At 39.0% G+C, this 15,801-nt stretch overlaps 1 protein-coding gene across 1 annotated transcript in view; it reads right to left on the bottom strand.

The window, feature by feature from the left end:
• Nucleotides 1-15,801, bottom strand: part of TAPT1 (transmembrane anterior posterior transformation 1) — a gene marked incomplete at its 5' end in the record, with an annotated part of 72,900 nt that overhangs the window by 32,741 nt on the left and 24,358 nt on the right. Inside the window, one exon of the mRNA XM_081959417.1 lies at nucleotides 3,203-3,365. Coding sequence (XP_081815543.1) covers nucleotides 3,203-3,365 — 163 coding nt within the window. The remainder of the gene's footprint in view (nucleotides 1-3,202; nucleotides 3,366-15,801) is intronic.

Raw genomic sequence — 15,801 nt, 5'->3', positions numbered from 1 at the left:
CTGTGCTATTTTTTGGTCATAGCATGATGTTTAAAACATATAGTCATGTTCTTCGCCCCAATTAGATCTATTCAACTTAAACATGCAACTCAGAAAATATTCAAGAGGCCTTTGTAGCTGTGAATCAGAGGGAATATCAGTAGTAGAATAACCCTATAATTAAGTGGGCAGCCTTAACAGAAACAATTTAAATCCACGTGGAAATACTAGCCTCATTGGTTAGACACATCTTCTGAAACTGAGTACTGGAGAAAGGATATTTGTGTGTGTATGTGAAATATTCAAGTCCATCAGTATAATCAGGAGTGCAGCAACAAAGCTAAATGTTGGCTGGGGAATAGTGGGACTTGAAGTTCACATATCTTCAAGATGTCAAAGGTTGAGGACTTCCAGTTGACGTCACAGCGATCTTAGACACAGGGAACAGGTCTCCGTGTTTCCTGTACTGAGTTGTTCCTGGTTGTGGGCCAAAGCTGCCCTGTAGGAGTGGTGAAGCAAAAAGGGGCACCCTGTGAGGTCAAGAAGAGTTCACAGCTCTCCTGTCTGAACCTGGTTTTTTTTTCTTTCCCTCTCAGTCATGGCAAGAAGAACAGACAGCCTAAAGATGGCTGCCACAAAGCTGGGACAACCGAAGAACAACTAAGACGGGTGCTGGAACAAAGGTGAAGTGTGCTGGAACTGGAGGAGAGGATTTTCTGTTTGCTTTAAATTTAACCCCAACGGATAATTTAGAATTATCTGCTCAGAACTATGTATTAAAGAGGCGTCTAGGCATTCTGAGAAAACACTAGACTGGAAATGGAAGAGAAAAATAATAAATTTTGAAATATACAGGAAATTGGACTCTTAAATTGGGAATAAATGGTACTGGGAAGGCATTTTAAAATGGAATATCTTATCTACAAAACTTATTCTGCTTTTATAATTGTTTTACAACTAGAAATAACGATTAACTAACAATACTGAAATTTAAGTGGAGAGTGCACCTGCTGACAAAGGGGAAAACTACAAATTTGGAAATACCTATATGAAGGCGAGGGAATATCCATGGGATTATTTTCAGTTACCCAATGACTACTGGAGACCTAAATATGAAAATGAGGAAACTATTTAATTAAAGGGACACTTGAATGTTATGACAGAAGATTGAACCTGCAAAGGGGATATAAAGAGGTTTTGGATAATCTTTGGGACTATTTAAATGGGACTGAGTGTTTAAGGATGGGATATAAAGAACTGGGATTTGTGCATTCCTAGAAGGGAAATTTAAGACTGAATAAATAGTTCTTGGATTGTTTGACAAAAATTGAATCCTTTAAAACAAAATAAGATATTTTATAAGGAAGAAATTAGTGGAATTTCAAGGAGATGGGTTTACTTTTTCAAAATACCAAAGACATCATAGAGAAAGGACTTAAGGAGATTATGGAAAAAATGGAAATACCATACGAGGAATGATAGGTAAAGACCAAAATGCCCAGGAAAGAGAGGATTCAACCGAAGAAATGAAGGAAGAAGACAAAGAGGTGACAACAGTGAAAATAACAACAATTGATGAATTAAACCAGGAGAAAATATATTAAGAGTGTTGGAAGATTTGTATGAAAGGGAGACAGGGGTCTGGGTAGAAACTTTAGGGTTAGGGTTAGGCAGTGGAAGAGGGTAGAGGTGGGAGAAGTGCCTAGATTGATCATCCAAGAAGTAGATACAAACAGAAATAAAGATTTAAGAGAGGAATTTGGCAGGCAAGTTAAAAAAAAGCATAGCAAATAAAGTATTGAAGCGGGCAAGAATCGATGGATGGATGATCTCTCTTTTTTGTTGTTGATCTGATTTGCTTTTCCTTTTCTCTCTCTCTTTTCTTTTTTTAGGTAGGTGACATGATTAGAAGTTAGATGTAATGGAAGATGTAATGAAGAATGTTTTTGTGTGTGTTTTTTGTTTAATTAAAACAATAAAAAAAAGAAGTTAGATAGGACAGAAAGAAAAATATTGTAATAAAGGGTGACATGATTATGAAAGCTATACTTAATGATAGAAATAAGAGAAAGGAATATTAGTGCATATATTTTATATAACAAAATGGAAGTAATAACAAGAGATTGCAACCTATTATAAATGTGTATTATTATTAGAAATACATAAATTGAATGAATGTAATAATTACGATTAAATTTACTAATTTTATTTGTATTAGAATGTCTGACACCCAGGTGCCACACTGTTCATGCATTGATTTTATATATTTATAAAAAATAAAAAATAAAAACACATGAAAAAAAGATGTCAAAGGTTGAGAAACACTCCCTAACTACTACACCATGCTAAATGTTGACTTTTTCCTTTATCTGCAACTCTGCAGGACTGTGGTCAAAGATGCATCTAGCTTATAGAGTTGTTGAGAAGTACTATTTTAGCACTCTCATGCGTTGAAGCCTCTTTTAACCTTTGAATCGCTGCATAATTTTTTTAAAGGCAAAAAACCAAGATCTATTCTTCCTAAATGAAATAAGAGTAATAATTAACAGTATCAGAGTTGGAAGGGACCTTGCAGGTCTTCTAGTCCAACCCCCTGCCTTGGCAGGAAACCCTACACCACTTCAGACAAATGGTTACCCAATATCTTCTTTAAAACTTCGTGTGTTGGAGCATTCACGACCTCTGGAGGCAAGTTCTTCCACTGATTAATTGTTCTGTCAGGAAATTTCTCCTTAGTTCTAGGTTGCTTCTCTCCTTGATTAGTTTCCACCCATTGCTCTGCCCTTAGGTGCTTTGGAGAATAGAATTATTGGCCTCAAGTTGAGAACGTAATTCATTTGTTCACCAAATAATTTGTTTCTTTTGAACATAATTTGGATAAAAAGCAAGAATTAGTTCAATTCAGCATTTGACCCTCAATTGGGTCATTGTCAGAATCATCTATTTTACAACAGCTATGCATTGATAACCCTCTAAATCCCAAAAGTACTTTTTCAGGAAGCAACTGGACTTTCTTGTTTGTTTTTTCCACCACTTTCTTGAGAATGGAAGGATTTATACTCCTTGCAGACAACTGGTCATTTGCATTTTTAAGAGTCATTGAGGCCACCCCAATTACCATTGTAAAGTGAGGACTACCTGTATTCCTAACACAGTGAAAAGGGAATTACAACAAAGCTTTGATATGTTAAGAAAGATTGGGTGTTATTCATTATTTACTTACCTCAAGCATATTATAGATGATGTAGAGTTTAATTACAGACTGTCCTCTTATCAGATGGTACATCATGGAATAGTCAACATAGTGCATCATGAAGTAGCAAATTACAAGTATTACACCTTTGAAAATATCACACACCTGGGCTGGCTGCAGCAAGCGTCTATCACTGAAATATAAAATTACAAAAAATAAAGAACACATTTGATACAGATGAAGCCATTGATTACTAAATAAATTAGCTTCCCTACAGAAAGAGCACTTCTAGCACCTGCTTGGGCTTCTTCTTCAACTGGCAGATTCCTTTCCGTTAGTCTAATAGGATGAGATGGCAGTTGGTTTCTGTTTTTGTGACCGGTTTCTGTTTTAGACTTTTTTACTTTTACTCACACCATTTAGAAATTTGCTAGCCTCAATTGTACAAACTACTTGAGCCTTTGAAGCTGAAAGTTAATAGTCTATTAATTTTAGAGACCTATGAAGAGTTAACTAAGCACTAATATTTTAGTGAGAAAACCTGTTTTTACAAATTTCATTTCTACTGCACCTATAGTTTGAAATTTTGTGAATGTTTTCCTGATGTTCAAAATCCTCTGTAGCAGTGGTGGGTTCCGTACCCCGGTGCAACTGGTAGGGTGCAAAGGGGCCGCGCATCTACCACATGCACACGTGCAGCACGCATGCGTATTTACCGCCTGAGATGCTCCAGCTGTTCAGCGGAACATCATGCAGGCGCCGTACGCCCGTGCGCGAAAGCCCAGATCAGCTCAAATACAGGTAAGGAGCATAGGAGCATAGGCGGGTGAATGGGCCCTCCAGAGCACCGTACCGGAACGGTACCTGGTGCTCCCAGAAGGCACCGGTACGCCCGTACCAGAGCGTACTGGTCGTATCCCACCACTGCTCTGTAGTGTTTTCAAGAGCAATTATTCCACATTTGAGGATCCACAATGTACCCTGAGGAGTTTCTAAGGCTCTATTAAGTGGTTGGCTTACCTAAGAGACCCAGCATGGAGCTGTCCCAAATGTCAGAAGTGTGGTTGAGTTTTAACCACGAAATGAATGCAGAAATGTTCTTTCACCTTCTTTTGCCACATTGCCTCCTGTGAGCTTCAGTACTAGATTTTATTTTAACTATGCAAAATTCATATTAGAGATTGGAAAATGGAAAGCAGACAGGCAAACTATTGGTATACTTTTCATTTTTTTTAAAATGACCCTAAATCTGGGCTCCAAATGCATGCTTTTCACAACATAAGGACAGAGGCAACTTACCCCTCCTGATTTGGTGTAGTGGTTAAGGCACCAGGTTAGAAACTGGAAGATCATGAGTTCTAGTCCTCCCTTGGGACAGGCCATGAAGCCAGCTGAGTGACCTTGGGCCAGTCATTTCTCCTCAGCCCTAGGAAGGAGGCAAAGGTTCTTTGCCTCCTTCTGAAAAACCTTGACACGAAAACTGCAGTCTCCAAGAATCAGACACAATCGAACAGAAGAAAAAAAAACTCCAAATAAATTTTGTCTTCTTTAGCAAAATTTCAAAATATCTAAGAACTTAAATCTGATAAATACAAAAGTGCATTCGAATTTTTAAGTATCAGAGTAGATTCCTAGAAAAAAATTGTAGAAAAACCTAAATAATTATACAGCTACTCTGAAAGTCACATTAATATTTTTCCAAACTTACTTCATATCATCCTCAACAGCCAAAGTTATCCTAAATAAATTCTATACACAAACAACATCAGATCCAGCTGCTCATTACGACTATATCGAGATTCAAGGCTTATCACAATCAAAGTCAATATGAGCACAGACCTAAGTATATATAAATGGAAATATTGACAATTCAGCAAGAAAACTGTCAAGATCATGGAACAAGGATAGATGTTATACAGCATCCAAGATCCTGGATGTTTGATCCTGGATGCCCAGCAACTCCACCTGCTGTGAAGCTTCTACAAACCATGGTTTTTAAAATTCAGATTTTATACTAAGTTATGGTTTGAAGCAACACCTTAATTCTGCAAATGATTTAGATCTGTGATGGCGAAACTATGGCATGCGTGCCACAGGTGGCACACGGAGCCCTCTCTGTGGGCATGTGAGCTGTTGCCCAGCTAACTCCACCGCACATAGGCAAGCGCTTCCCACCGGCCAGCTGATTTTTGGATCTGTGCCGCGCATGAAAGAGATGCATGCACATGCACGGGGGTGGCACGCATGTGTGAGTGGGACAAGGCGTAGTGTGAGGGTAGTGCCAGGGGAGGTTGCATGAACCTCCAAGCCCTGTTTTTTTGTTTCAGGAGGCTTTAGGGAGGCCTGCTAGGCCCAAAATGGGGAGGAGTTGCGCACATGTACAAGGGGAGTATGGGGTGTTGTACACACATACGCCGGGGAGTGGGGCACATTGTATTATGGGTGTGGCCACATGAGCAATTTCAGCACTGGTTAGCAAGGTTAGCCATCACTGATTTAGATCATTCCATTGAAATGGCTTCACTGCCAATCTCTTATGTTTCGAAAACATAATAGAAAATAACTAGCAATAGTCCTTAAGTTAGTTATCACAATTGGGACCAGCAACTCAGTTGTTCTTGATAGCTGAATAAGACCCACCACCATGCTCATGGACTTAACTTCAGCTTTCCTTTTATTTCAGACCTGAAGGTCATAAATGCGAGGACGGTCGTGGTTATTTTTTATTACCATAGTAACTGTGAAACATAATAATAGAGTCATGGCTATTATAAGGAAAATCAAGTAATATGACAATCAAATAATTCAATTTCAGCAGAATTTGCAGTTTGGACCAAATCAGCATCAATTCTACAAATCCATTGAAAATGAGAAAGGAACCACCACAAATAATAGAAAGCTTGATAAAGCTTTAGAAGTCTAAACTTTGGAAAGTTTGTGGGAAAACAACAGGAATCACACTGGGAATGAAAAATGGATCAACCAAGCTGAAAGTACTCAGTATGGAAGAGATTAGGATGTCTGAGGAAATAGTATGAAAGTAATCAGAGAAGGTAAAAAACTGGAGTGATCCTGAACCAGTTGAGCTCCATGGAGTCTGGCTAAAAGCACTGACAAATCCACACTTGCGGTTAAGCATGTTGAATATAATTTTGCAAGCTGTAGAAAACGGAAACTGGCTAGCAACTGGAAGAACATTCCCATTTCTCAGAAAAAGAAAGAGAAGGGAAATGAGCAGAGACACACATAACTGTTTGGAACAATACATTCTCTTACAGCCATAATTATAAGTCAAATCTAGTTATTTGAAAAGAAATGATTTATTTCCTCTAGAATAAAAAGGGTGCTGCAAAAGTTTGAAAGGAATGAAGGATGGGTTTGAATGACAAATTGGTTTTAAGGAGTGGAGTAGAGTATAATAGATTTCTTTATTGGCCAAGCGCGACCGGCTGGGAAAAAGCAGGTTCTGCTGAGGTCCTCGTCTACCCGGATGACATCCTCATCTACACAGAGACCATGAACCACCACATACCCCTGGTCTGACAGGTATTGGAAAAATTTCTGGCAGCCAACCTGTACATCAAGCTATCAAAATGTGAAGTCCACTGTGCATAGCTAGGCTACCTGGGTTACAAAGTGTCAAATGAGGAAATAGAGATGGGCCTAGCCAAAGTACAAGCCGTCCTAGGCTGGCAACCCCCTCGCACCCACAGACAACTACAAAGCTTCCTAGGGTTCGCAAACTTCTACAGGCAATTCATCCCCTCCTTCGCGAAGATTGCCAAACCCATGACAGACCTCCTAAAGACAGGGAGCCCAGGAACAAAACCTCACCCGACAACCTCTACAGTAGGACCTAATCTGCCAAGAGGCATTTGAAACACTAAAAGAAATGTTTACAAAGGAACTGGTGCTGAAGCATCCTGACCCTGAGCAACCCTTCGTTATCCAAGCAGATGCCAGTGACGTGACAGTGGGAGCAGTGCTACTCCAAAGAAACAGGCAAGGAAACCTATAGCCCTGTGCCTACACCTCCCGCAAGCTCACAGAGAGACGATGGGCCGCATGGGAAAAGAATGGTTTTGCAGTGAGGTGGGCACTGCTAACCTGGTAATACCTGCTGGAAGGGGGGCAGAAACCATTCGAAGTCTGGACTGACCACAAAAATCTGGAGGCTCTCAGGACCCCACGGAAACTATCACCCAAACAAGTCCGATGGGCTCAATACTTCAACCGTTTCAACTTCATACTAAAGCACATTCCAGGGGGGAGGAACTTTCTAGCTGATGCCCTCTCCAGCATGCCCCAGTACAAATGCGAACGGGAGCAGGTGGTGGATGCCATCGTTCCCCCTACTCAAATAGCTACCCAAGTGACCACCAGATGACAATGCCATGACCAGCAAGTCCAACCAGTAAGCAACCTTACCACAACTCAAAACTGAACTGCTAGCAGACCCCTAGTTACAAGACAACCAACACATCTTGACAAAAAGAGATGACTTCACATGGAATGGGATAAAGCTCTTATGTCCCAGAATCCCTACGCACCCTAATTCTCCAGAGGAGCCATGATGCCAAACAGCAGGAGATTTTGGGTTCCTAAAGACTTTACACTTATCCCAGAGGCAGTTCTGGTGGCCCGGCATAAAGAAAGATGTGGACAGTTATGTGAAAAGTTGCACCATCTGTGACACAATGAAGAGACGACCCGGAAAAAACCCCAGACTGCTGCAACCAGTAGCAGAGCCAACAAGGCCATGGGAGGAGATCACTATGGACTTTATAGTAGAGTTGCCTAAAAGGAGGGGGGGGGGAACATGATGATTTGGACTGTAATAGACGTGTTCTCCAAACAGGCACACTTCATACCCTGCAGCGGACTACCCTCAGCTCACCAGCTGGCCAAACTGTTCTGAAGTACACCTACCGCCTGCATGGAGTACCTCAAAGAATTATCTCAGACAGAGGGGTCCAGGTAAGGCTAAGTTCTGGAGGGAGTTCCTGAGGTCCGTTGGGTCATCCCAGGGCCTTAGCTCGGCTTTTCACCCAAGCACCAATTGGGTGGCTTCATAGAGATTAACACAGTAATGCAAGAAACAGAAACTTCATACAGAGATTTGCACAGTAGTGCAGGAAACAGAAACCTCATATACAGATCACTCCCTCCTTCCTCCCACCAAAATGCCAGCATCCCTGTAGAAATATCTGGGACCTGATGCAGGTCTTCAATGGAAGGCAAGCTGGTTTATGAATACTTCAATGAAATTTTGGTGAATGAAGCTGATGGCTAATGGGTTAGAAGTCAAAATCAAATGGAGTTTTCCAAGACGACTCATTATCACCATTATTGTTTGCACTCTCAATGGTCTCACTGAAAACAAGTTTGAACAAGACAAACTGAATATACGTTTGCCAAAATGGAATAAAAATTGCACATTTACTCTATATGGATGATTTAAAATTACTTGGAAGAACAAAGGCTGAACTAGATTCCTTATTAAAAAAACACAACAGACTCAGTAAAGATATGAAGTACAATATTGTATTAACATGTATGCAACCATAACCATAAAGGCAAGTAAGCTTGTTGAAGGTGATAGAATATGCTTAACAATGAAGATTTTGTAAGAAGTGGCACAGAGGTTACAAATATTTGGTAATTTTGGAGTCTTCCAATTTATCACAGAATCAAGTCAAAGAAAATGCAGCGAGTTGGAAAATTCTGAAATCAAAGTTAAATGGTGAAAACATCATTAAAGCAATTAATACCTGGGCAGTCCTTATTATTCAATCTACAGCAGGGATAGTTGATATTTGTATTCATTTACATTAGAACGGTACAAGCAATGACCCTGTAACACTCTATAGAAAGAAAAGTTGGACTTTGATGAAGGAAGGAAGAATATTAAAGAAAAAAAGGAGAACTAGACAAATCAACCCAAAGTTCTTACTTGAGGCACAAATGACCAGGCTCAAATTCTACTTAATGAATCCTTCATTTGAACCCATCCTGTGCACAGAAGACCAACTCTTCTCTGGCAATTGATTCCACAAACACCCTAAAAGACAAGAACAAATCCACTGCTTTTTTCTAACTTTAAATGTTTTAAACAAACTTTAAAGAAGAAATGGGAAAGCTTACAGATATTTATAAAATTTTAGTTCCTCCAATGGAAATATTACCTAGTTTGAATTTTCAATGATATAAAGGTAAAGAATTCCCCTATCGAATTATATTCATCTGTAGGGGCAATACTCATCTGTTTCTTAGCTGAGGGAACCAGCAGTATCCAAAGACTTTCCTGTGGTCATGTGGCCAGAATGACTATACATCGGGATGCATGGAATGCTGCTACCTTTTTATCTACTTGCATTTGCATGCTTTCAAACTGCTAGATGGCCAGAAGCTGAGGCAAGTAATAGGAGCTCACCCCATTGTACAATGCTTGGGTTGTCAGCTGGAAAGTTCTATCTTTAACTGCTGAGCTATCACACCTCCTTTCAACAATGTAAGTAATGTTATTGACAATACAAGTTAATAAAAATTGCTGAGGATTTGATTTAAGCCCCATTATGATGATAGTAGAACAGCTTTCCTACTTGGGATAAGGAACATGAAGACAAAGAAATAAAGTTGTAAAACTTCTAACATCCGTGGTTTCAATCTTGGCTGCAGCTTTAGTAACTGACTCTAAAAGGAGAGTAAAGAAAGTTCTGCATACAGTATTTCTACCCATTCATGAGTCTGTGAAACAACAAAAATTAGCCAACTGCATCCCTAATCAAAGTCTATCTATAAATTAACGTCCCTAACTTCAATATTTGTTTGCTGTCATTTCTCTTTCAGCGTATCCAATTGCACTGTGAATATGCCAATTTTTTTTTTGCAAGTCCTTATGGCAAACACAAAGAAAAATCATCACTGGAAGAATCTGAAACTCTGAAATAAGACAGGTAAACCTAATTTTTTTTCTGTGCCTAAGAAAAAAATAGTATGAATTTTGTAGCCTTAGAATAACATAATTAAACCTGAATGGGCTTAGGCTCTTACTTTGCTTGAATATGCTAGCAAATGCAGTGCCCATACAATCACTCTCATCTACAATACCTAGCTGAGATTCATATCATTTTCAGGAGCAAGATTTCTTTAGGAGCATAGTCTGTTCTCACATTATATGAAATGGTAAAATATTACATCCAAAAATGTAATGCATGAATGAAAATACATGCTTTGTATTCACAAAAACTTTATTATACCCATATCATAGCCATTTGATAATTGAAAGAACCTCAGGAGAAAGTTTTGGGACATTTATAGCATGCATTTTTATAAGAAATATATAAATAGACTACTAATTTTTTTTCTCAGTTGCAGCATAACCATCAATGTTCCCTTCAGCCAAACAACATTTTAACAAAAAAATATATAAATACCAACCTCATCCTTAGGCCCATCCTTCGGTGATAGCTGTCTCAAAACAAACATGGCAAAATGAGACAAATCTTAAAACATTTCCCCTAAAAATCACGTATCTTAAAAAAACTGCCAGCTCATTATTACAACAGGTAACCATGCTGGAGGTGGTTGTTGTATTGATAGCAGATGTCACCGCACCCGCCCTGTTCTCTACCAGCCCATTTTTTGGTTATCATATTGATGTATTCTCATTGCATTATTTTTCCTTGATTATTTTATCGTTCTATTATTTTGCTTCTGTTCTGTTTACACTACTTTCATTTTCTTCCTTATTACTCTAAGAACCTAGAGTATTCCCAAGGCAAGGTATGCAGCAAATAAATTTAACAAATAAATAAATGATACCTCTCATTTAATACCTATCATCTTTTATTATTCTGCACATAACCATTAGCCTTATTGTACATTTTCATACAAAGTGGGTTAACTTTCCCATTAATCTGCAAAGCTTCCTCAGGAAACTGACCTAGGAGAGATTCAACCTAGAAATAAGGAGAGATTTTCTGACAGTGAGAACAATCGACCAATTGGACAGCTTGCCTCTGGAAGTTATGGGAGGCTTCCGAGAAGAGATTGGACTGCCATTTGTCAGAAATGGTGTAGGACAGGGGTGGGTTCCGGCAGACACTACTGCCGGTTTGCGCGCATGCGCAGTGCAATTAAAATTGTTCTGCATGCACAGAACTGAAAAACAAAATGGTGTTGCCACTTCCCAGGGAGCCAGTTTGGGGACGTGGCAGATCTGGGCTGCTGCTGGTTCCAGCGACCCAGACTGCCAAATCACTACCGGTTCGGCCAAACCGGTCCAAACCAATAGGAACCCACCACTGGTGTAGGGCCTCTTGCTTGGGCGGAGGGTTGGACTAGATGACCTCCAAGATCCCTTCCAACTCTGTTAATCTAATCTGACCCATGTTTCTCATTAAGTATGATCCAAAAAAAAAATTCTGGCTTCCTGTCATGAACACAACAAAAAAGCCAGAATTATCTTGGCTTAAAAGATGAAATTAAATCAGAGTTTGCAAAGTGTAATGGAAACATTCCGTTTCATGCAAATCTGAAATGAAATGCCAACGCTGGCATCAGAGAAGATGAAGGGCTAAATGAAATTAAAAGGATACAAAAGGACAAAAGAAAATTTGTTTCTAGTTTTAGAAACACTTTTCAAAATGAAGTTAAGGAATGCCATCTAAATCAAATGACTTTGTTCGATGTGTGCAGAGTAGAAGACAAGGTTTGAAAAAAAGTTCATCTCCAAACATCTGTTTTTTTACATTTGAGTTCAATGTAATTCTGAATTAGATTTTTAGTGTTTATGTCAAGAAAAGCAATGCTGCTTTAACAAAATCTCTACAGATTCCCATTTCAAGCTGCAAAAACTGTCAGTTTTGCTGGCCCATTCCACTTTAAATGTGGCTCTTTTGAAAGCAAGGAAGGCTGCAAAAAAGCAGTCCTATTTAAAGAAGCATGTAATTATTATTTTGCTACAAGACAACAGTACAGTATTCCCCAAACCTTATCCACAATTTTTACTGCCTATTATTTTAAGTGACCGGAAAACTAATACTGTAACTATAATAAACAAAACCCGATTTTATTTTTTTACATTACAGTCAACCTAGCAAATTCTCATTTCCTCAACATGGTTAAAAACTCATCCGAAGAAGGTGACGGGGTGCATGGGGCAACTTCACACATCTTGCCTCGGCATTAGTGCATTGCTTGGCCTCCTGCTCCATTGCAGAACAAGAAGAAATGGGCTGGCAGACACGCGGGGGTCCACTGAACGGGGCTGCTGGTGCTGTGGCCACAAGGCGAGGCAGATGTCAGGGTGTGGGTGGCCTGGCTGCAGGGGCCCTGAGGTAAGCCGGTGCAGGATGCATGGAGCAGCTCCACTTCCCCCCTGTCTCGCAGAGCAGTATTTACACACTGCGCTGCCTCCTGCCCCACTGCAAGCAAGCAGAGGTGGGTCTCCCGTACATGGGAAAAAATAAGACACCCCCTGAAAATAAGCCCTAGTTCTTATTTTGGGACCCAAAGAAAATAAGACCCAGCCTAATTTCCAGGGAAACACAGTACTTAAAACAAACCCAAGAATTACAAATTTCCCCCAGAAATTGGCAGAACAACAATAATCTTAAATGAAACATAACAATTATTTCCTAAACTTTCTCAGTACTTTTCAAAGGAGGCTCTAAGGAGTTATTGCAAACAAATTAATTTCTCTGAAGGGTCTTGACTATGTAGGAACCAGGAAATTGCAGAAATTCAAGTACCGTGTTTTCGGAGTATAAGACGCACAGGAGTATAAGATGCACCAAGGTTTTGAAGAGGCAAATATAAAAAAAAGGTTTTGCACTCTGCAGACCTCCCCAAAATGGCTCGTTTTTCACAAAAACGGGCCCATTTCCCCCCCCCCAAAAAGGGCATGAATATCCTTTAGGAGGCTTGCAGAGTGCTCTGGGGGGGAGCAAAAATGAGCAAAAAAGTGCCCGTTTTTCACAAAAACTGGCCCATTTATGTCAAAAAGGGGCATGCATAGCTTTTAGGCAGCTTATAGACTGCTCTTGGCGGCTGGGGGGGGGGGCAAAATTGAGCAAAAAATGGCCCATTTTCCACTCATTTCTGCCCTCCCAAGCCCCCAGGAACACTCTGCAAGGCTCCTAAAGGCTATGCACGGCCATTTTGGTGAAGGAGGCAGGGTTTAGGGAGGAAAAATGCTGTATTCAGTGTATAAGACGCATCCAAATTTTCAGCCACTTTTTTGAGGGAAAAAGGTGTGTTTTATACTCCAAAAAATATGGTATGTTGCTTAATAGCAATAGCACTTAGAACACTTCATAGTGCTTTACAGCCCTCTGTAAGTGGTTTAGAGTCAACATATTGCCCCCAACAATCTGGGTCCTCATTTTACTGAGTTGGAAAGATTGAAGGCTGAATCGATCTTCAGCTGGTCAGGATAAAACTCCTCGCAGTGGGATTGTAGAGTTAGCCTACAATACTGCATTCTAACTACTGTGCCACCATTGCCCTTTTTGTCTGAATTCTTGTATTTCTAACAGTCAAACCTACAAATGAAAACTGCCTAGACTCTGTTCAGCTGTTAGCATAGAATAAAAGCCGTGTTCTATACTCACCATGAAGATGCTCTATGTGACATCACATTCCATCCTATAAAGGAAGTGAAAGTGCTCTCCCCACAATCTGATTTACAAGAAACAAGAGGGGGGGGAGAGGGAAAGAGAGAGGGGAGAGAGAGAGAGAGAGAGAGAGAGAGAGAGAAGGATGTAGCTACACTACGTATCTTACCCATATGAAAAAGAGGGAAAGTGATTTGGGCCTCTTTCATTTCCCTCACGCAGCAGACAAATTGCAAGAGCAAAAGGATTTGTATTCCAGATGAAAGGAACCAATCATTCTGTCTCAATTTATAACGAACTCCAGCAAAATACAAGTAAAGCAAAAGTCTGATACGGAGTGAACTTATTTGTGAGATATGTGCTATCTACCCTAAAAAGGAAATGCCTCTACTTAAGAAAACATTATGCTTGTTTACAAATATATACAATGCTGCTCTAAGTAATAGTATACAGACATCACCAAGAAGGTAAAACTAATCGAAATATTGGAGTATAGTCATTATGGGATGATAGTAATCTGACCAAACTAATGTTTAATCTTGGCACACATGTAAATAACTTTAATGAAGGAAAAGAAAAATATTTAAGAAATTTAAATATTTTAAATTTAAATAGCAGAATTAATCAGACTTAATTAAAGCAAAAGTTGTTCTACTACTATAGAATTGATTTAAGGAAAGTAATAAACTTAAATCTAGCAAAAATATGGTATATTACATTAATCCCATTGCCCAGAGCAGGACATTAGTATGTCCAATAATAAATAATGCTTTGACAAAAATGTTGCCTTGTGCAGACATCAACTTTTTTCCAAAGGCTGATTTAAGGCAGCAGTTTTACTTTAGTAATTAAATAAAGTATGACTATGGGTAGCACTTCTTTTTATAATGCTTTTTTTTTTGCCAGACCAAGTCTGTTATTGGAAACAACATCTGGCTTGCAGAGGTTGGTAGTGCTGGGAGCCTAATTCTCCCCTCTGATTCTTCTGGGACATAGCCATACATTCTTAGGCATCAAAGTACACCGGAAAGAATTTCTTAACAAAAACTTCAAATACCAGTGCAAACAGAAATAACTTTTAGCAACCATATGCTAGCCAAATGATAGAAATATATAGGTAGTCCTCTTATAGCAATTATAATTGGGACCAGCAACTCAATCATTAAGTGAGATAATTAAAATACAACTGTTCTTACAATATTGATTCAGCTTTCTGTCTTAACTACAACAGTCACTATACAAAGAAACCACTAAAAAAGGACTATGTGTATCTGGCTACCCTAAAAAACTCAGAAACTCTCAAATTTGTGCTTATTTCCCCAATAAATTATAAACCAAAGCATACAAAGAGATTAATTGAAAAAAGCATAAAACTGTCTCTCTGTTTATAGATACATTTGGGAAACAGAATATAGAAATAAGGATGTAAAAATTACAACTTTCATATTGTTATAAATAAGAATCATCATTGAACTAGGAAAGGCTGTTTAGGTTTTTGGAATATTTAAGAGTGAAATAACATATAGCACCTGATCTGAATAAGGCTCAAATAAAAGGAAAATGCTATAGGGTACTTAATCTCTCTATTGAGGTCTTGGGGAAAAAATAGAATGAAGGGAGGAGCACTTTAATTTCCATATAGAATAGAATATGATGCTGTGCCTAAAGGAGTATTTTTCAAGCAGCTCAGTCCAAAGAGAATATCCACAGAGAAAGTAAGATAGAGCAGCCACCATTAACAGATTTAGCTTCTTTTGTACCTCATTTCTGAACACTGCAGTTGTTTTAAACAGTCCCCCTTACGTGATGGAATAATGCCCTTTTCTATCACAATGTTGGTTAAACACATGGACAGTTCAAGAAAACTATAAAGCGTCAAACTTTTATTATTATTAAACAAGCATACAGAGTATTCCATAATGAATTGAGCAATGAACAAGAAAACCAAATCTGAAACATTTATGAAATATTGACAATATCAAAAAGGTATTTTGAGCTGTGCCACTAAAG

Source organism: Natrix helvetica (assembly GCF_964273705.1).
Source record: "Natrix helvetica genome assembly, chromosome: 7".
Classification (NCBI taxonomy): Eukaryota; Metazoa; Chordata; class Lepidosauria; order Squamata; family Natricidae; genus Natrix; species Natrix helvetica.
This window is presented reverse-complemented; position numbering and strand designations above follow the sequence as displayed.